Source organism: Zalophus californianus, chromosome 5 (genome assembly GCF_009762305.2).
Source record: "Zalophus californianus isolate mZalCal1 chromosome 5, mZalCal1.pri.v2, whole genome shotgun sequence".
NCBI classification, from domain to species: domain Eukaryota; kingdom Metazoa; phylum Chordata; class Mammalia; order Carnivora; family Otariidae; genus Zalophus; species Zalophus californianus.
Window position 1 is genome coordinate 106,065,040 of NC_045599.1, and position 21,628 is coordinate 106,086,667.

The 21,628-nt window shown below is 43.6% G+C and overlaps 1 protein-coding gene across 3 annotated transcripts in view; it reads right to left on the reverse strand.

The window, feature by feature from the left end:
* The window catches only part of CYFIP2 (cytoplasmic FMR1 interacting protein 2), a 123,316-nt gene that overhangs the window by 7,727 nt on the left and 93,961 nt on the right, over positions 1-21,628 (reverse strand). For all 3 annotated transcript variants that reach the window (XM_027605133.2, XM_027605134.1, XM_027605132.2), the window contains 2 exons: positions 5,540-5,612; positions 4,975-5,069 (listed from right to left, as the gene is read on the reverse strand). In XM_027605133.2, coding sequence (XP_027460934.1) covers positions 4,975-5,069; positions 5,540-5,612 — 168 coding nt within the window. The remainder of the gene's footprint in view (positions 1-4,974; positions 5,070-5,539; positions 5,613-21,628) is intronic.

Sequence of the window (21,628 nt, forward strand, 5' to 3'; positions counted from 1 at the left end):
CCAGAGCTGGGCACTACCTTTGTAAGCCCTAGTGAAATAGCAGGGGTCTTGTGGTAAGACTTACTTGTGGCAAGTAAAATCTAGGCGCTGTCAAGGACAAAGAGTCAAACTAAAAAAAATCCCAGTCTATCACATAATGAAATGCTATATATCCACTGAGAAGACTGAGATGATACTACTAGTTTACACTCAGTGAGTGGGTGTATAATACATCAGGCTGTGATCTAAGCTATTTATTCCTCACATCGACCCCATGAAATAGGTGCCATTGTTATCCCCATTTTACAGATAAAGAAACTGAGGTTCAGAGAGGCAGCCACTGATTGGCAAAAGCTGGGATCTGAATCCTGATAGTCTAGATGTTCGGGTTAAATTGTTAAGTGAATATAGAGCAAGTTTCAGAAAAGGATGTATACTACAGACCTATTAAAAACATCAACAACGTGCAATCCCAGAGACAAACAAATAAAACCATATGTGGGGTGTGTGTGTTGTAAACTAGCTTAGAAGGAAACATCAACTGTGGGAGCAGATGGGCTTGGATAAACAGGCAGGATTTTCACTTTTTACTTTAAATACTTCTGTACAGTTGAATGTTCTGCAATAAAAATGTTACTCTTAAAATTTGCCACTGATTTTACAGGATCATTTCCTCCCATTAGAAGTCCTCTAACATTGTAAACTATCTCTATTAATAATTTAAACTGGCTTCATATCTGGGTCCTGGTTATTGCATCTCTAATAATCAGCTGGCTAGACAAGCACATCAAAACACATTACTGTCTGCATTATGAGTAAAAATGTCTAGGGGTAGAGGTCTCAAAACCATCTGCAAATAGTAGATAGATATCAAAATCTGAGGTCAAAGGAGGGTCTCCAAATCTAGGGACAAAGCTAGAGAAGGCTGGCCTCTGAGACAGAGAGGTCCACAGGGAGCTCGTGAGGTCAGCTCTCCAGAGGGAAGTCTCCCCAGAGAGCTCATGTTACAAGTGCCTGGAAGGAGCCTACCTGACTTCTCCCTGTAAGCTCTCACCCTGGAGCCCCTAGAAGGAGGGCAACCTCTAAATTAATCCACAGAGGGAAATAAATCAGGAAACACAACGCTGGAGGCTGTTAGGAAAATGGGCCAGGAGCTTAGTTGTCATGACAACTATAAACTGAGAGAAGTCTAGGACAAAAAATGTGAATTGGGGAAGATGAATGTGACAACATGTGTTTTAAGCATGAAGGAGAGGGAACCCTGATTCACAGTGACTCATCTTGATTTCGTAGGCAGAGGAAGCTCCTAAGAAGAGACAAGACCATTCAGGTTGCCACAGTTGGCTAGATATAGGTCTTTAAAAAAATCCTGAACCTAGTGCTTGGTTCTGTTCTTACCAGGCAACACTCTACGCTGGTACTTGGACCTTGAAAGACCTCTCCACTCAGTGCCTGGTACAAGGAAGATGGTCAGTAAATACATAAAGGACCCATATTTGTTCTCACGTCATGAATATTCTTCTTCGTAAATTAACACAGAGACTTCTGGTTTACTAATTAATCTCGTGTGCATCTAGTTAGTCTGAATCAATCCCCAGGGACTGACAATCATGGCGGGGAACTAAAAATTGGCAATGGGGTTTATAAATCTGCAGACAGACTTGGAAATCTGGTGACCTCCCCACTAGAGCCAACCAAGGGGCCCTGATGGAAAAGGTTCAGGGGTTTTGCCCTTCCTCAGAAAAGCGTTCACCCTTCAGTTTCTTCTGGGAACTGTAAAAATAACAGTCACTTGGGTAAATATGGAAAAACACTTTCAAAAAGTGGTAAGAAAATAAAATCTCCCATAAACCCCACTACCTAGAAATGAGGTTTCTTAAAATACTGATCTATGATTGGTGTTAATGTATGTGAGTGTGTGTATACATCTATAGCTAACAGAATTTGGATCAGATTATCTTGCTTTTTTCTCTTCAGATAGCAGCAATTTACAAAATCATTTCCTTGAATATTTTCAGTAACATAATTTTTTAATGGCCACAGAAAATGGCCACTGATAGATCACCATTTATTGAATCTTCTATGCTTACTGGTTAAAGTGTTTACAAATTTTCATTATCACAGACAATTCTTAAGCAACCATCCTCATAGGCAACACTTTTTAAGCTTCTCTTTGATTGTGCTTAGGATAAAATCCTAGAAGTAGGACTCCGCAGTTGTAGTGGATACATATTTTAAAAGGCTTTTGCAACATAGTAGCAAACTAGTCTGAAGGAAAGCTGAACCACTCTACACCCTTCCCCTTCTTATATCTTCACCAGCTCTCTCTTAGCAGTAAGAAAAGTTCTCTGCCAACTTGGATGAAAAGTTGTACCCTTCTCTTAATTTCCATTTCAGGGATTACTGATAAGGCTGAACACTTTTGCTGGTTTTTGTTGGCATTTAAACCTTTTAGGGTATGAGTTTTCTTCCATGTCCTTTTTCCTTTGGGGTAGGTCTATCCTTTCCTTCTGGCTTTGAAAAAGTGCATTGAACTATTTGCAGCAAAGGCCCCCACTTTGTGACTTGGTGTTATATACATATATATTGTGTGTGTTTCACATAAATTTCATCCATTTCTTTTCTGTTCTACTCAGTGGGGGAGTTTTCTCTCTGCCGTTCTTTTCTGAGTTAACAAGGGAACAGAAAAAGCATCTGTGAAAATAAATCCTAGTAAAAATAAATATAAATGTGGAAATAAATTTCTGCATGGAATACTTTGATTACATTTAGTACCTTCTGGAGGAGAATGATATCTCAATAAACCTTTATATAATCCTTTATAGTTTTTGGAAGTCTTTTACTCATTTTTGTTCATCATAATATTCATGAAAGGCAGTTCAATGAAGGCAGCAAAGTAGCTATTAGCCCATTTCACAGGTGGGGAGACAAAGACTGAGATATTAGGTATCTAGCGCCAGATTGTGCATCAGTTCAAGTGTGAAGCTGGGACGAAGACCCCTGTCTTCTGACCTCCTGCCAGAGTGTGCCTTCCATGATAGCACCTTAGTATGTCCCAGAAATAAATGCAAACAGAGCAATATCATTAAAACCTCTTGACTTTAAATATGTGGCAGAATCTTCCCGTCATGGACTGAGATATTATGTGAGTCCCCTGCACCCCAGCTAGCTTGGAAGGGAATATTTCCTTAACTTTTCTTTGGTCTAGGGGACGACTAAGTTTTGGACTATCCCTTGAGGGCGGGGTGAGTAGAAAACTGGCACTTTCTCGCCAGCAGAACGTCTAGGCTTTTGTTTGTTAAAGACTCGGCATTTGATAAATTGAGATTTCTATCAGTCCCAGGGAAATCATGTTCACCAGAACAGGGAAGGAATTCACAGTCTCTTAAGTGGAAACACATGCCAAACCCTGGGTGCGAGAGGCCAGATTCTTGTAGGATGACACCAACAGTGGAGCAGACACATTTCTATGTCGCTGGCTTGGGGGATTTATCCCTAAAAGGAAATCTTTCGAAGACTCCTCTGTTCAGCCTCCGAAGGCCAAAAAAGAAAATGTGTGCACTCCGCAGGGTCTGAATTCTCCCTGTGGTGACTCAAAGAACCCAAATGCCACTGAACATTTAGTCACTGTTTCCAGGAGGAGGTGGGTGGCACGCAGGTGGTCTGGCGAGAGTTGCTCATTGGCGGGACACCTGAGCAGATTGGGTCCTGCAATGTGCTCCAAATACTTGCCCTGATTTCTGAGAGAAGAGGCTGCCTTCTGCCCTCTGCTGAGGATCTGAGTCCTTCAGACGCCTCAGCTTTTGTGATGAGAGCAGAGAGGACCCCTGCAATGCAAGTCCAGCGCAGATTTGAATCCTAAACCTCTTACACAGTTGGCAAAGGCGAATGAGACAGACCACCCTGGCTTGTCTCGCCAGGGTGCCCCATTTCTCTTCCTCCGAAATTCCTCCCCCGGCCTCCCTAAAATGCGCAGATTACTCAAATCAGTGTGAAAGGAGACAACACATGCTTTTGGCTGCCTCCCTCCTCTTTTCTCTTTTTTCCTGACTCCTACCCCAGTCTGTGAGTCCTCTGAGGCAGGGGTCCTGCCCCACTCATCTCCATGTTCATAGCAACTGGTACTGGTTTGTAAAAATTAATTTTATTTTCCAAGATTTTATTTTTAAGTAATCGCTACACCCAAGGTGGGGCTCAAACTCATGACCCCGAGATCAAGAGTCACATGCTCTACTGACTCAGCCAGCTAGGAGCCCCTGTAAAACTTAATTTTAATTACAGAATTAACATATTAGCTTATTCACTTTTGAAAATATTGGAACATTACAGAGAAAGGTGAAGTCTCCTGACCCAGGAGATCATCACCCCATCTCTGTCTCTCTCATCTCTCTTCAGAGGGTGCCGCCATTAGGAACCGTGAGTATTATCATGTTTTAGGAATAGTTTCACTGATAGGGTTTTGTTGTATGCTTTCTTCCCCTAACCGGGCGCTTATGATCTGTCCACATTGATGCACCTAGACCTCATCTTTCCTTTTCGTTAATATGTAGCAAGTAGTCGACATTTAGATAACTTTACCATGTTGTATTCAGTCAACCCTCTACTGGTTGTTTCTAGTTTTTGCTTTAACAAACTGCTACAGTAGATGTCTGTGTTCCTGTAGGTGTTTTTCTAGAAGTGAATTGCTGGTTCTCAGGGTGTGTGGAGTTTTAATTCTGAGAGATGACTTAGCAGAATTCCTGATACCTAACAGGAGCATAATAGATACTTCTTTCTTGGCACAAGAGCGGATACAGGGTGTAGAAGAAAGAACTCAGGCCTGGGAAACAGCAAATCTCCTTCTAGACCTGACCCTGCCACTAATAGGCTTTGTAGACATTCTTCCCCACCCTCTCTCTGGGCCTGTTTCCCTGCCTGTAAAATGAGGGGGTTGGCCCAAAGGCTCTCCCTCTAAAGTTCCTTTTGGTTCTCAGAGTCTGGATAGAAGGATCATACCTGAGGGGTCCCCAGCCGCTCTATCAGAGGGACCAGGTGGAGCGGAGCATACTTGGCTTCCAGACGTTTCATGCGGACCTCCAGACGCTCCCCTTCTGAAAAAGGAGAAACAGAGCAGAAAATGAGACTCAGGGTACCCTGGGGGAACTGAGGAAGGGAAAACTCTCAGAGGACCGGTGACATATCTGTGTTCCCAAACTTAGATGGACTCTGTAGAACTGTTCTCCTTCATTCTAAAGTGTGATCAGAACTCACTACAAGGAAAAATGTTCTAGTATCTCTGTCCAAGTGACAGTATTATCTACCTCATGGAGTGGGGAGTTCCCCATCATTCGAAAGAGTTAAACCAAGGCTAGACAGGAACGCACTAGGGATGATCTAGAAGGACCAAGGAACAAGGCCTGGAGTGTCACTTCCAATTCTGCCATTCTGTGAATATTGAAGCACTGCCCAAAGCTTTATATAACCTTCTCCCTTTCTGACTGCAGATCTGAGTTTACTGTGATTAAGTGAGCATGGAGTTCAAATGCAAGTTGGCTGTTTAGCTGCTGTTAGTGGTTCTTACCTTTGATGTAGACTCTGGGCAGGATGTTTTGGAAGGGTGCAGCATGGAGCAAATCACAGACTTCCTCCTGAGACTGCAAACAGAGATGGAAAGAAAGAAAGGGAAAACAAGTCTCATTTTAAACTACAAAGAATTTTCATTCCTCAAACCTTGAGCACCGCAGTCAGCAGGGGAGGGTTTCAGTGTTGGCTCCTCCTCTTACTACCCACGGCATCTCAGGCAAGTCGCTTAATCTCTTTGAGCCTATTTATTTATCTGCAAAATGAGGACCAGAATAGTACTTATTTAATGAGTTTTTGTAAGGATTGAGTGAGAGAATGCATAGCCCTATAGCACAGTCCGTGGCCCGTAATGAGTGTGCAGTACATTTTCATTTTCATTATCTTATGAGGAATTTGTTGAAGATTTCAAATGAGTGACAGAGGACTCAAATAGAGATGATGCGCCCCAGGCTCTGTTTGTCTGGTTGGTTGTGAGGCTTGTAGGCTCAAAGCAGGTGGCTGCGTCAATCCGCCAATTCACTGATGTAGATGAGTCCACGCAAAGGCCTGTGTCTGGTTTTCTCCAAAAGAGACACCAACTAGTGAGAAAAGAGAAACTAGAACCCAGAACAGATAGGTTTTGACAGTGACTTGTTATGCATAAAAGTGAGCTTTAAAACACCTTAAAAAGAGGGAAAAGCCTGGGGAGGACAGGCCTGGAAGATAGGGTCCAATGGGCTTGCTGTCCTGGGACCAATTTACGATCACTGGATTTCAGAACAGAGGATAAGGTAGGGGGACCTAGAGAAGCCACCCTCCATGGCTCTTGGTTTCTCTTCCTTAAACTGTGGGGATTTGGATTACATAAGATCCAGACTTCATTCAACTCTGGCACTCTTGGATCCTAAGCATCTGAGAAAATCAGGATTGTGAGTGCCCTTGGCTTTCCTTCCCTGGGCATGGATGGAATATACTGTCCTAGAAATCCGGAAGGCTGGCTGCTCAAGACGGGGAACCCCCAACTCCTTTTTTCACTCTGGGTCAGTCCTTGAAGTGATGCTAGCAGAGGAAAGACGAGTGAGCCCTTCAAAGGGCCTTGCCTGAGTGTCATTCTGTTTCTTAGCCAGAGGGGAAATTTTCCCTCTTTCTTAAGCTATTTCTCTCGTAACCCTAAATCAAATAACCTGGTATTGATTGCTATTTCCAAACTTAGGTCTTTGGATTCATCATATAATCTAAAACTTGGTTTATTGGTCAGTCAGGCTATTCTTTAATTTATTAATTACTTTGATTGATTTTTCAATGATGAACCAGCCTTGCGTTCTGGGGATAAACCTCACTTGGTTGTGATGCATTATCCTTTTTATATATTGCTGGATTTTATTTGCTAATATTTTGTTGAGGATTTTTACTCTATATTCATGAGGGGCATTGATTTGCTGTTTTCTTTTTAAATGTCTTTGGTCTTGCTATTAGGATAATGCTGACCTTGTAAGATAAATTGGGAAAGAGTTCCCTTCTTTTCTGTATTTCAGAAGCAACTGTGAAGAATTGGTATTATTTCTTCCTGAAATGTTTGGTGGAATTCACAAGTGAAACCATTTGCATGTGGAGTTTTCTTTGTTGGAAGTTTTTATTTTTTTTAATTAGAAATAAAAAATTTTTAATAGCCATAGGACGATTCAGGTTACCAATTTTTTTCTCGAGTGAGTTTTGGGGGTTTATACGTATCAAGGACATCGTTCCTTTCACCAGTCCCAAGCTCCAGACTTGGATATCCAGTTTCTCGCTGGGTATCACCACTTGCATATTCCACACCTCAACATTTCCAAAGTTGACCTTCCCCCCTTCCTCCCTAGGGTTCCTCTGCTCACAGAATGGCACAACCATCTCCTTATCTGCCCAAGTCTAAAACCCGGGGTTCATTTTCTCTCTTTTCTTTACTTCCCATGACCATTAAGTCTTCACGTCTCTTGCTTCTTTCCACATTCCTTCCCACTGGCCACCACAACACTCTGATCTCCTTAGGTGTGGGGATGCTGTCTCTAATTTTGCCTCTTCTCCCTAGTGCCTAGGATGTAACAGTTTCTCAATAACTATTGAGAAGGCATATTCTCAACAAAATGTATGCATATTTGTTAGCTCATATTTTTCTTAGATGAATAAATTTATTTAGCCACATAACCAACCTCCAAGTATGAGAATACCATTACATCCATTCATCCAACAAATACTGGTTGAGTGCCTGGCACTGTCCTAGGCTCTGCAGATATGATGTAGAACACGTTAGACTAGATCTTTGCCCTCACGGAGTTTATGTTCTAGTTGATAGAGACAGATAAAAACAAGCAAACAAATCAGAAAATTTCAGATAGTGATAAAAGAAAACAGGGTCCTAGGCTAGAGAGTGACTGGGAATGGAGAAGGTGGTTTGAGGTAGGGTGGTTAGGAAAAACCTTTTGGAGGGAGAGACCCATTTGAAAGAAGATGGCATGAAGCAAGGGAGCCAGCTATGCAGATGTGAGGTAAGAGCATTCCAGTACAAAGGCCCTGGGGCAGAAAGTAAGCTGGAGCATAGCGATGCCGTGCTGGGAATCACGGTCCAGACGGCCGTGATCACGGCCCTAATGATAGGGAGGGACCAGATCATGTGGGGGTCATAGGCATGGTATGAAGTCTGGATTTTATCTTAAGTGCAGTGAGGAACTACGGGGGTAGTCTAAGCAGAGGACTGGTTATGATAGCTTTACTGCCCAGTTTTCCTACCTTTCTTCTTCCAAAAATTTCAGTTGCTCCTAGAAATGTCTTCTTACTGGAAAATTTGCCCATTGCATGAACTTACTAGAAAAGTTGCCTATTGCATGAACTATCATCAGCTTTCTATTTTATTAACGTGAATAAAATTGACGTTGGGTGCCACCGTAGGGGATGGAGGAAGCTTTGGGAGGGACAAGAGTGTTCCATTTATCCCTCTCTGCATATCCTGCTGTGCTCCAGTTAGTAACTGTAGGACCAGAGGTTCTTTGGGGCAAGGGGAACTTCCTTCTGGCACACACTTCCTGTGTGTTCTCTACCTCCTAATGCAATTTGTTAATGAAGGTGAGGAAAGACAGAAGGATGTGGTTTCCTAATAGAGTTGGGAAAGTTTGCCTGAAAGGTCCCAGAGGATGAGCTGTGTGGTCATTTGCATAATGAGGTGGCTACATATCCCGCAACACCTTTCAGGGAAGGTATCTGTTTGGCATTCCTTAGATGAGGCCATTTGCAACTGATAAAAATGTCCAGTTGAGAGCACAGAAGGGCTTGGGTCAGAGAGCCAAACAAGCCTCCATCGTGGGCATCTGTGCTAACAGCTAACCTCCTCTTCAGCTAATCTCTGTCTGAAAGGATCCACACTTGGCTGTCCACTGTGCCCAGGCACCCATCCAGCCCTTGGCATGTGAAGTGCCCTGAGAGTGGGTTTCTTCCCCACTCAGCCCCCAGCTCTTTCTGCTCCAGCCAAAACAGCTTTTGTTATGTGAATGTACCATCTGTGCACCCATCATAGAATTTTTACCTTCTCTCTGGAATGCTCCCAAACCTAGCTCTTGCCTGCACTCTCTTTGCTTAGTAAATTCCCACTCTTCTTTCAGATCTCAATTCAACCATCATTCCTTCAAGAGAGACTTTCTTGACCCCCTCAAGAAAGGGGGATCTGAGCCTGGGCAGGTTCCTTAGGTGTCCTCAAAGAATCAAGTTCTTTTCCTTTCAACATGTGAACTCGATTTGTTTTGAACTTTATACTTGCCTACCCATGACTGTTTGATTACTGTCTACCTCCCCCTACTGGAATGAAACCTTCACGAAGGTAGGGACAATGTCTATTTTTGACCATATTTTATTCCCAATAGTGAGCACAGCATCTAATAGATAGCAAATGCCCAGTAAATATGTGCAATAAAAACGGAATGTCTGTAGCATATCAGGGAACTGAGACTTAGGACAGCATCTCTCCTATTTTGGGATGTGGGCCCATCTTATGTGGGCCTGCACATTTCCCTGTATTACTAAGGAAAGTATTTTCTCTTCAGTTTTACTGATTACTCTGTGTAAATTATGTGAAGCATTTTTTTAAGATTTTATTTATTTATTTGACAGAGACTCAGAGAGAGAGGGAATATGAGCAGGGGGAGTGGGAGAGGGAGAAGCAGGCTTCCCGCTGAGCAGGGAGCCCGATGTGGGGCTCGATCCCAGGACCCTGGGACCCTGACCTGAGCCAAAGGCAGACGCTTAACGACTGAGCCACCTAGGTGCCCCTATGTGAAGCATTTTTTAGAAATGTTACCTGTGGTTGGATTTTCAGGTGTTCTTAATTTTCTACCCCTCTTTTTCTCCCTGTTTTTTTTCTACTTTTTAAATATTTACTGAATTTTCTATATTGAACATATATTACTTTAAAAAATTAATTTGAAAAAACTCTGAAAGTAATTTTTCAGCTTTAAAATATGGAGCTTTGGGGGTTTTGAGCTGGCATTAGAGGGAAGGAAATGAAATCCTAGCATGCCACATGGTCTAGCAAGGAATAATATCTGCATAGATTTGACAACATAAATAGTATATGTTTTTGCTTTGTTTTGTTTTCTTTAAGCTACATTGAAGGACAAGTTACAGATGCAGAAGAAAATACAAATGTTACAAAAATACAGGTTTGACCATAGAAAAATAAAAGTGTAGCTGATGCGAGGTAAGAGTTTGTGGAAGCGTTAGAAGTGGAAGTTGGGGGGTGTTAATTTCCTCATTTTGCACAGAAAGGAGTCGAGATACTAAATAATGTTACAAAAAGAAGCAATGGTGGTGTAAGTATATTATCTCTGATTACAAGAGAAGCAACAGAGGTAATCAGTAACATAATCAAATACTAAAGAGAAAGTGAGGGGAGAGATGTAAATGAGCTAAAATCTCATCTTTCCAACTAGGGAGTCAATAAGTCGTGTCTAGAGCTGCCAATTAAGAAATAGAAGTTATCCTCCTATTACTAGGCATCATGGAGAGAACCACGAGAAGAACTAGAAATAGAAATGATGAAAACAAGTTGCCTTGGGGACTAGGATACAGGTGGGGAGGGTGCAGTGTAGCCTAGAATGATGTTTCTCATCATAAGCTCATCTGTATTATTTATCATGTGCAATTAAGAATAATTTAAATGGAACAAAATGAAGAGGTCGGATTAAATGGTCTCTAAGGGTCTTTCCCTAGAACTGAGAATTTCTACCAACATAATTGCTTTGTTCTTTAGGGAAGGAGAGGCAATGAGCATTGACTGAACACTAACTCTGTGCAAGGTGCTTTGTACCCGTCATCTGCTTTGCACTTTAGGATATCCGATGAGGTAGCCTTACGATCTCCATCCCACAGGTCAGGGCATTGAGACTCTTGGGGAGGTGACGTTTCCTACCCAGGTCCACATAGTGATAAAGAAACAGTAGGGCTGACAGAATTAAGAGCAAGGGCCACTTCACTTTGATACCCATGGTTTCTCCATGGCAGCCCATGTGGGCAAAGCCTGAGGAAGTGTGGAATATTTTCCCCTCTTATGATACATACACGTGATGAAAAAAACAAAGTAAAATTATCAAAAATAGAAACAGGAGAAGATTACTTAAAATCTCATCACCTGAGAAACTTTATAGCCTCACTCATATCTGATAGGATCATATCATTTGTTGCTGTATTCACTGGGTTTTCAGTCATAGCTACTAACATTCTTTAAACTTAAAAAATTGTGACATATATAGGCAGTTTGAAGATGAAAAGTCTTGAGCCATTTCTTGTCCAAGAAACAGGGATTAATTACTGAAACCTCTCTTCCCTAATCCCCAGAGGTAACCTCTATTCTAGATTTGTGTAAAAAATTTCTTTGCAGGCCACTAATTTTTGAAGATCTGTTGGCTTGATACCAAGGTAAATAACAGACAACTCATGTGGTCAATTTACACCTATAAATTCCTTCTTTCCCCACCCTCCCAACCTCCACTCATTCTCATCCATCCCTCAAAGCCCCATTCAAGCTTTACCTCCTAGGAGTCTTCCAAGACGCTCCAGTCTACAGTGGCTTTCTTTTTAAAAACTTATCAAAGTCCTTATTAATTCAGGGCCCCCAACCAAGTTGTCTGTGGGTTGAACTGTCTTTCTAATCTAGCCCCAGTCCAGGGCCCCAAAGTCTGTGGTTCTGATGAAGAATCAGAGCAGTGTTTCACATCCCATGAAAACACTGACTGAGAGAGAGTCTTCTTGGAGGGACCAGTTATATTCAAGACCCACACCTGACCTGACGTGGGAGGCCAACAAGAAGAATATAGAGAACATGAGTATAATATTATCTAGAGATCAAGCAAGATCTAGATTCAACACTTTCTTTCTGACTAGGATATAGCCTGAGCAGAAAAGAAGTCATTCATTCATTCATTCATTCATTCAACACATAATAGGCATCTATTATACACAAGTCTCTCGGCAAGGTGCTGGAGACACAATAGTGAGTGGGGCTGACCTGAAGCATGGTGCTTATCAAGATGATAAGGAAAACAAAGAGATGGAAAATTGTGGGAAGTGCTGCAGTTGGGGCATGCACAGGGCTAGGGCAATCCATAAGAGGGGCAGCCAACCCAGACTTCCAGGGAGGATGACAGGGAAGGCTTTCCGGAGAAGGGGACACGAAGCTGAGACCTGACCCAGGGGTAAGTGTTGGACAGGTGAAAAAGAACACTTCCTGCAAAGGCTGGAGAGCAAGAGGGACCACACGGGGTGAGGGGCTGACAGCTGAAGAAGACTGAAGCTTCCAGTGCTGGGGGAAGGTGGTATGAGATGAGGAAGGAGGGGTAAGCAGGAGGCAGATCAGGAAGGATCTTACAAGCTTCTCTCAGGCATCTGAATGACACCTTGTTGGTTTCCATCTGGGAAATTTGCAGTTTTACCTTCTGGCTGCAAGAGAGAGAAAGGATTGGGGTGGTGGGGGGAGGAAAGAGGTGTTGGGATAGTCCAAGCAAGAGAGGGTAGGGAGTGGTGGCAAAGGAGACGAAGAGGAGGGAGCAGACATCGTAGACCTGATGTCAGATGGAATACAGGCACAGAAAGGGGAATGACACCCATGCCCACCTGTTCACAGAGTCTGAGGACACAGTGCGTATGCAGGTGGCAGGGAGCTGAGATCAGATCTGGGCAAGGTGAATTTCTGATGTCTGTGCATGTCTAACGGACAACCAGAGGTAAAGTGTGGAGCCCTAGAATCTGGAGAGTGGGTCTGAGCTTGGGAATCATCAGCATGAGGATGAAAACTGACTCCAGAAGAGGGAAATACGCCAGTGAAAGGGTAGGCATGGGTGGGCATTTCTCAAGGTGACCAGACCCTTACACATACTTCAGCTCTTCAGACTCTATGAGACCAAAGAAAGAGAGGGCACAAAGAGATCAAGGCGAGACTGATAAATTCTGGGCACTCCCATGTCTACCAGCACATCACCTGAAGAAAGATGACAGGCCACCTGGCAAAGCAGGTGAGAGGAAGAAGGCCACTCCTATATACTTGGTGCTGCCCCTTCCTTCCTTCCTTCCTTCCTTCCTTCCTTCCTTTCCTTCCTCCCTTCCACCAAACATCCACTGAGCGCTTCCTCTGTGATACGACATGCACCCTAAAGGCACAGAGATAGGATGGTGTCCTCCACAGGGTAGAGAGGGTTCCTGATGCTGCAGGAAACACGATGACAGATAAGACAGGAAAAACTAGATTTGAATGAAGTTTCCTATGTAATGGGGGAAGAGCCCAGGACACCTGCGACTGGGAAATAAAACAAAGGTCTCTAAAGACTGGGAGGAGGGACGATGAGCCCAGGTTCCTGGCAGAGAACAGGCATGTGATAGGTGTGTGCTGAACAGAGCTGGTGAGGGCTTTGGGATGGTTGGAGAGAATGGGCCAGGTCCCGAACCACAGGAAAGGTGTAATCATGCAATGGCAGGTAAAGGCAGAAGGGAGACAAGATCCAGATCAATGTGAAGAGAGCAGGAAACCATCTGCTGGGGCTCCTGAGGGAGGGGTGGGCTGACAGGGCTGCTGGCAGTCAGGAGCCAGGCTCTCGGTCTTGGGGACTTGCAGGAAAGGCCGGGCCAAAGCCTCTTTGCTCTGGGAAGAGGGGAGAAGGGACCCATGGGAGCTGCGGGCCTGCTTATGAAGCTCTGGTGACTTTACCTTCATCACCTCACTTAAGACAAAGATGATGAAGTCGGAATAGGTGTCCCCCTGCTATCTGGAAGCAGAGGGTTCCTAATGAAACCTTTCCTAACCCCAAATGGCATAAAGCAAAGAAGAAATGACCCTTAACTTATATGGAAAAAATTTGAACATTCCCAGACCCCTAAAAACAACCTCTCTTAGGCTTCTCTGCTACCTTAGGACACATCTTTCTAAGGGATGTGCAAAATAAATTGAGATGAGGCACAGATAAAGCACAGTGCCGAGTGCTGGCGGGCTGATGTGGAGATGCTGAGTGTAGTTCCTGGGGACAGAGTTTGGCCGGGGCCACTCATGTTGCCTCTAGAGCAACTTGCTGCAAAACAACAGCAGAATGCTGCTCTTGCTTTTCACCTTTTTTCCTGAAAGCAGTACCCTCTTTGGATTTCTTGTGGTTAGTGAAAACAGGTCCCATTGTCAGGTCTTTTGTAAAAGTGAAGTGGCGAACTTTCAAAGGGCAGGGGATCCTTGTACTTGGCCCTGGCATTTTTGGGGTGTGGAAAATAAGGCTGAGAGGATTTCATCACTTCCTTGGAGTTTCACAGCTATTATGTACAGAGGCAAAACTTGAACCCAGGATTTCTGAGTCCAGAGTTAGGCCCCTTCCAGGGAGCGCCTGGGAGTCAAGCTGACATTAGGCTGAGACAAACTGATATAACTCAGCCTTGCCTTTTCCTTTGGCTCTTGATGCATTTCTGGTCTTCTTCTGTGTAATGGTCTCCAGATTTAGTGACGCTCCTTTAATCATAAGGCACTGTGTATTCTTCTGGATGTGGGCATAGGTAAAAGAGCTGAAGTCTCTCAGAATTCCCCTGCTGACCTGGGCCTGGCCACTGGGCCAACTTCCTAAACCAGCCTTACCCTGTTCTTTCATTGGGCTCCATTGCTGAGCCATACAGCCTTGAATGAGACACAGATCTTTCTGCTGAGGGACAAAGGCAGGAGCAAGTGCCTGTAGCAAGTCTCAAAATGGGAATGCTGACTTTTTGTTGTTGTTGTTGTTAATTGAAATTGGCCAATTGAAAACTACTGGGTGCTAACTACTGGGTCCTTACCATCTGAGTTTCCGTTACTCATCATTAGGTCCAGTGGACCCAACACATCTCCTTCCCAACCACTGGACTGCACAACCCACACGCTGGGTGTTAGGAGGGAGGGCCTGGCCTTGCAATGTGGCCAGTGCAACAGCCAAGGCCCCAGGGAATGATGTTCATTGCAAATCACTGGAACGAGAAATCAGCAAATTCATGGACTGGAAAAAAATGGAATTAAGTCTGAGTTTTAATTGGAACAAAGACCCACGGTCCTCCTTGAATCATGCTGCCTTGAAACAGAAACAGCTGACTGGTTAATACCATCCAGTTCATGTCCTTGGCTTTGCCATATCGCCTTGCTCTATTGGACTTTGCATCTGACCAAGAGGAAGTGGGTATTTCAGATGCCTCCTGGATACCAAAGCAGGACAGATTCCAGTGCCAAGAAGGTAGGACGACTGAGCAGTTTCCAGGGGTCTCAGGCCACTTTGCTTTCATCGGGAGATAACATCATCTTGTCAGGGTTTGTTTATTTGGGGGGGCGGTTAATGATTTCCAGCAGAGATGACAAAAAAGAATCACCCAGGATTGCTATGAATGGTTTATGAAGACAGTATATGGTCCACCCATCCTAGGGGGTGCCAAGCATACCACAGACACCAGAGATTGACTGTTCATAATGATCATTTTCTAGCAGATGTATTTTATTCTTTAAAAAGCAATATATTATGATAATATTTCAAAAGAAAGAAGTGAAACATCTCGAGGAAGGAGAGCTTCTCATGATTTGCCTGCAGGCAACATATGTGCTAGCTAGCAGTGGCCCTGGGGTCATCTCACATACCATCCACGGCTGAGGCAGTGATTGCTTTTGGAGAGGATTTTGACAACACATTCAGCCTCAGCAGGATCGATATGAACATCTGTCTCGCGCTAGCAGAGGGGTAATTGCACTCAAGTTACAATTTTGTTATCCTTGATCTCTAAAAACCACCACCACCACCACCACCATTTCAGTTACTTTATATGTGTGAATTGATCTGACATTTGTCATTTTCTTCTGGAAATGCACCCAATAACTTAATTCAGGCAAGGGCTGTCCCCTGAAAAACTATTAATTTGGCAGATTTCCCCCCGGCTTTACTGAGATACAATTGACATATAACACTGTGTAACTTTAAGGTGCACAATGTGATTTTTTAAAAAGGATTTTACTTATTTATTTGAAAGCGAGAGCGAGAGCGAGATTTCGAGCATGAGCAGGGGGGAGGGGCAGGGGGAGAGGGAGAAGCAGACTCCCCACTGAGCAGGGAGCCAGATATGAGACTCCACCCCAGGACCCTGGGATCATGACCTGAACTGAAGGCAGATGCTTAACTGATTGAGCCACCCAGGCGTCCTTGTGATGATTTGATGATTGTGAAATGGTTACCACAATAAGGTTAGTGAGCACATCTTTCACCTCATACAATTATCATTTTTTGTTGTAGTGGTGGGGAGATAATTTAAGATCTATTCTCTCAGTGGCTTTCAGGTATACAACACAGTATTGTTAACTCTAGTCACCATGCTGTACAGTACATCACAGCAGGTATGTTTTTAAAGTTGTTACTCTAGCCCCTTTCTTTTTGTCACTCAATTATTTATGCTCAGTTTTGGAAAAAAAAAAAAGAAAATGCAGATGCGTTTCTTTTTTTAAAGGAAGAAATTTATTTATAATCCCATCACCCAGGGGTCATCACTGATAAACTTTCGGGGTTTATCCTGCCAGGTTCTTCTACACATATAACATTCAAGTATATATTTTAAAATAATAGGGTATAGGGGCACCTGGGTGGCTCAGGTGGTTAAGTTGAAGCGTCTGCCTTCGGCTCAGGTCATGATCCCAGGGTCCTGGGATGGAGCCTTGCGTAGGGCGGGAGCCTGCTTCTCCCTCTCCCCCTGCTGCTCCTCCCCACTCATGCTCTCTCTCTAATAAACATTAACCTTTAAAAAAATAAAATAATGGGGTACAAAATACCTACTCTTTTGTAATCACTTTTCATCACTTAGTGTATACTATCAACATCTTACAGAGTTCCTCTTCTAATGTTTGTCTTTGTTTTTGTTTTGGTCTGGAGGAGTCTTTTGCTTTCCCCACACCGTTTCCTGACTGACCATCCTACTTCTCAAAATTATTTGATAAATGATTACCCACTAAAGTACTGGCTCTCACAGCATTATCTTTCTCCAAACCTATCTCAGCAGACTTTGTATTTTTGGTGGCACTTTTAAAGATCAGATAACATTTCAAATCAAAAAGTCTCTAATAGGAGAATTTCAGACCCTGATGGAAAGGGAAAGAGATGCTTTTGTCTTGCGGCGGGGGGAGTCCTCTTGGTGCCCCTTGAATTATAACACCAAGGAAGTCAATGTCAATAAGCATTAAGGTAGAAGCCAGGGATAGTCGGATTTCGCCGTACCCTGACCAAGACCGTCAGTGTACCTTGATTTCCTTATCTGTACCCTTCCCTTCCAAGTCGGCTGTGAGGCTGGACTGTGCACCCAGGGAGAGAGTGTCATAAGAGATGAATGAGGTTGGGACAGTAGGCATGGCTGAATTTTCTGGGCCTCGTGGGTCACAGCTGGGAGCTAGAATTTTAAGTACAAGGAGAACCTGTCAGTTTTCAGCAAGACAGTAATATGATCTGATTTATAATTGCATGAAGGTGCTTTTGCTGCTACCTGGAAAATCAGCTTGGCCATTTTATTCCTTAATGTTTACCTACTAGTAAATTCCACCCTTAAGAAGAATGGGAAGGCAGTGACCCTCAAAAAAGCTGGGCTTGAGACATTTCTCTTAAATGGTACCTAGGGAGAAGGCATTATTGCTTTCTTTTCCCTAAAAGACCCTGAAGTAGAGGGAAAGCCTCCCCGCCGTGACCCATGGGAAGAGGGCAGTTGACAGTGGCCTGTTGGGTATTCACTCAGGGCCACTCACAAATCCCGTGTGGTCTCTTTCTAATTTGGCCTGGACAGCTTTTCTGACTTCATCTGCCTTTCCACAATTCTACATGGATCTTTCCTGTTTATAAATCAAATAGATGAGTAGCGTGAGAGTTGTGGCTGAGTTCAGCACTAGCAGATGCCTCTATAAATTAAAAAAAAATGAGGTCAGAAGTAGCTCCTAAGCATATGTTGCCAAAAATAAATCTCAACTAGCAGAAGTAGCTGGAAAAAAAAAACCTCTCATAACGTTTTTTCCTCCTTACACACTGTGACCTTGTCTGCTTAAGTGACCCTTTTTCTTCTTCACCTTCCAGATTCCATAATGAAGTTTCTTTTTCCCCCCTTCAACCTTGTGTTATGAAAAACACTGAACATATAAAATGTTTGAAAGAACAATCCGCATCCTTACACTCTTGACATAGTCACAGTGACCCTTTCTTTTCCCATTTCTGCTTTGACTCCGTAAGTTTTACTAAATCACTGACGGCAAGTTGAAGTCATTGCATTCCTCAGCCTTAACTACTTTAGCTCGCAACTCCTAAAACCAAGAGGATCTTCAGTTTTGTGAGCGCCTACATTAAAAGACATTCTTGATACCATATAAGATGCAGCTGATACTACAATGTCCCTAGTTGTCTCTAAAACGTGCCTCTTATAGACTTTTTTTTTTTGGAACCAGGATCCAACCATAATGGGTTTTCTAAAGAGTGAAGAAGTATTAACTGCTCTACACAAAAGGACTTCAGTGAATTCCTTATTTGGGAGCCTGCTGCATGTTCCCGCTGGCTGCCGCATGGGGTTCTCTGCACGGGGTTCTTTCTGGAAGGAGCTAGTCCATTGCTATCAGGTCACTTTTGCACTCACTGAGTGCCACGCTCATGTGTATTATTCCTACCGCTTAGGACAACTACTAACACCATACAGTTATGAGGGCAGTGATCGTTAGATGGTTAATAAGAACCAAAAGCTATGTGAAATTGCCCTTCATCAACAGAGCAAATAAAAGTGAAGATGTTTCAGAATCAGGATGCAAAAATATTTTATTGAAAGGGAACCTCATAAAAGTTCTTCAAGGGATGAGTATTTTATTTTTTGTATTAGTTTCAGTTTTAACATTTTCCTTTGCTATTTTATTTAAAACTCATGGACCATGAGGGATTTCTTTCTTTTTCTTTTCATTTTTTGGGGAAATATTTTTAACCACTGATTTAAGTTTTTTTTTTTTTAATTTAAAAAATTTTTTAAGTAAGCTCTTTGCCCAAAATGAGGCTTGAACTCACGACCCCAAGACCAAGAGTCACATGCTCCACCAACTAAGCCAGCCAGGCGCCCCTGACCATGAGGGATTTCCACCAGATACCACAAAACCTCATGTTCCCAACTCACTCAGCCTGAGGCTAAATGGGGACTTGATTTCTCTTGTGTAAAGGATACCCTACAGATTCAGGATACATATTTAAAAACAAAACAGTGTCAATGTGATCCTACCATGTCAGATTTACATACAATAGCATCAGACGCTACCTTGAGGCTCCGTTTCTGGGCGGAATGACTATGTACCAGTTTTAGCCCATCTCCTAAAGGGAAATCATCAAACCAGTCTCAGAACACTATTTTCCTAACATTCTAAGTTTTGAGGCAACCCAAAGACAGTGACACTAACGCTAATATTTTATGTTTCTGTCTTTGTCAAGCGAGTGTGGAGAAATGAGCTGGGAACTGGAGGTTGAGGACCCCCCCAGGAATCTCCACCCTGGTTTTCTGGTGGGAGGAGTGTGTCTGGTGGGAGGAGTGTGTCTGGTGGGAGGAGTGTGTCTGGTGGGAGGAGTGTGTGTGTGTGTGTGTGTGTGTGTGTGTGTGTGTGTGTGTGTGTGTGTGTATGTCAGGGGGCATAGGGCCTAACCAGACAGCCCAGCATTCTAAACATGCCTACATGGACACACGTGGATGGTTAGTGAAGTTTCCTGCATGCTGATGTTAAGCCCCAGCGATACAGGGCCTGTGAAGCAGGCAACAAATTAGGCTTCCCACACCCAGCTTGGTCCAGAAAGTATGAGCTACAGCTTCCAGCAGCCCCTGGACTGGGATTCCAGGTGCTGTGCAAAGCTCAACGGTGATACGGTCCATCTGGTCCTGTTCCGTGGGGCCCTCACTTCCAGGAGCTCTTTGTAAACCTGGCCAGATAAATCCGTGATCTTAGCTGATTCTGTGTCTGTGTGCCTGCATGTGTGTGTGTGTGTGTGTGTGTGTGTTTGTGTACGCGCGCGTGTGGTCCTTCCCCACCAATATGCGCCTCACTCGAATAATGCTATATATTACCATGTGTCACTCCCGCTCTTTCCCCTACTCCCTGAATTGTCAAGGGGAAAAATCATTATGATTCCGGATCAGAATCATGTCTGGTCATCTGGGAAAGATCATCTATAGCCAAGAAACTGGCTTAGGACGTAGCTCCTCCCCCCCACCCCCCTGGGTGCATGTCAGTGTCTACCAAGGCTGGCATTTCCTAAAAGGTGGGAACTGCGGATGCAGGGAAATGATATTTAACAACAGTGAGTCACAGTGAGAAAGTTCTTTTCTTCTCAGTTTCTGACAACTTTAATGAGAAAGTCTCCATTTGGATCCAGCACATCTTATCACCTCTAACATTTGCTCATCTCCATTTTTAACAGAGACAGCAGGCCTCTGGCTCAGAGGCCTGGGCATGTAGAGGCTGGAATTACATCACTTTGTTTGATTTTGATTGAATTTATTGTTCTGGCTGCTTTCTAATAATGCCAAGAGATAATGATTTTTTTTTAATGGAAGTGATATAAAGTGTCCTTTTAAAATAAATTTAACAGTTCATTTAAATAAAAATATTTTGTAAACGAGAGGACTAGGGGTCTGTAGATATGGCAAGAATTGTGACAACACATCAATGACTAACCTCTGGAACCACTGGCTAAGAAGAGCCCTTCTAGATCGGGGGTTCTCCAGCCTGGCTGCACATTGGAATCACGTGTGGAGCTCTTGGCCTGGCATCTCAGCTGGGGCCTTCCCGGAGCAGGACGCAGCACAAACACCGGCACTGAAAGAGCTCTGTGAGCGACTCTACTGAGCAGCTGCTGCTGGACCACGACCCTACCTCCTGGATGTTTGCAGACGTCTGCTCTCCAGTATGTCGCCAGAAAGAAAACTACATCACGACTCCCGAGCCCTCAGCTTCTAGGCCTTCTATCCTTGGGGGCTCCCCATAGAAGAGTCATCTGTGCAGAACTGACTAACCAAGGCTTGGATTTCTTGGCAATTACTGGCACGGCTAATGAAACAAGCACAACATGTTTCAAGGACTGGGGTGTGGCTTTGGATTAAGGGGACTGACAGTCTCTGTCTCAAATGCAATGGTGTTATCTTGGAAGAGGTTAGAGGATAAACAGGGCTGTTTTTACTTGTCATTGAGAACTGAGCTAAAATGTCCCTCTCCTCATCATGTAGGCCATAAAGAGCCCTGTGTTAGGTGTGGAGGATGTGGAAATGACTCTCATCCCCTCCTCCCTGTTTCTACTCTTTTATAGCCTTATCACTCTGTTGTTGTGGATCTTGGCTGGTGGTCTCCAAACTTGTTTGACCACAAGCTTTCATCAGTAAAATTTTGAGCAAACTCCTCAACTGATGTATTTATTTGATCAACTCCGGATAGCTGTCATTTTTGAACAGTGTGCTAACAGGAGGGCTTAGTTTCTTCCTTATTTTTTGAGTAAGTAAATAGTTAAAAACTCTGAGATCATCCTGCCTAACCCCTGGATCACTAACCTTCTATGCTGCAGACTGAAGGTGTGGA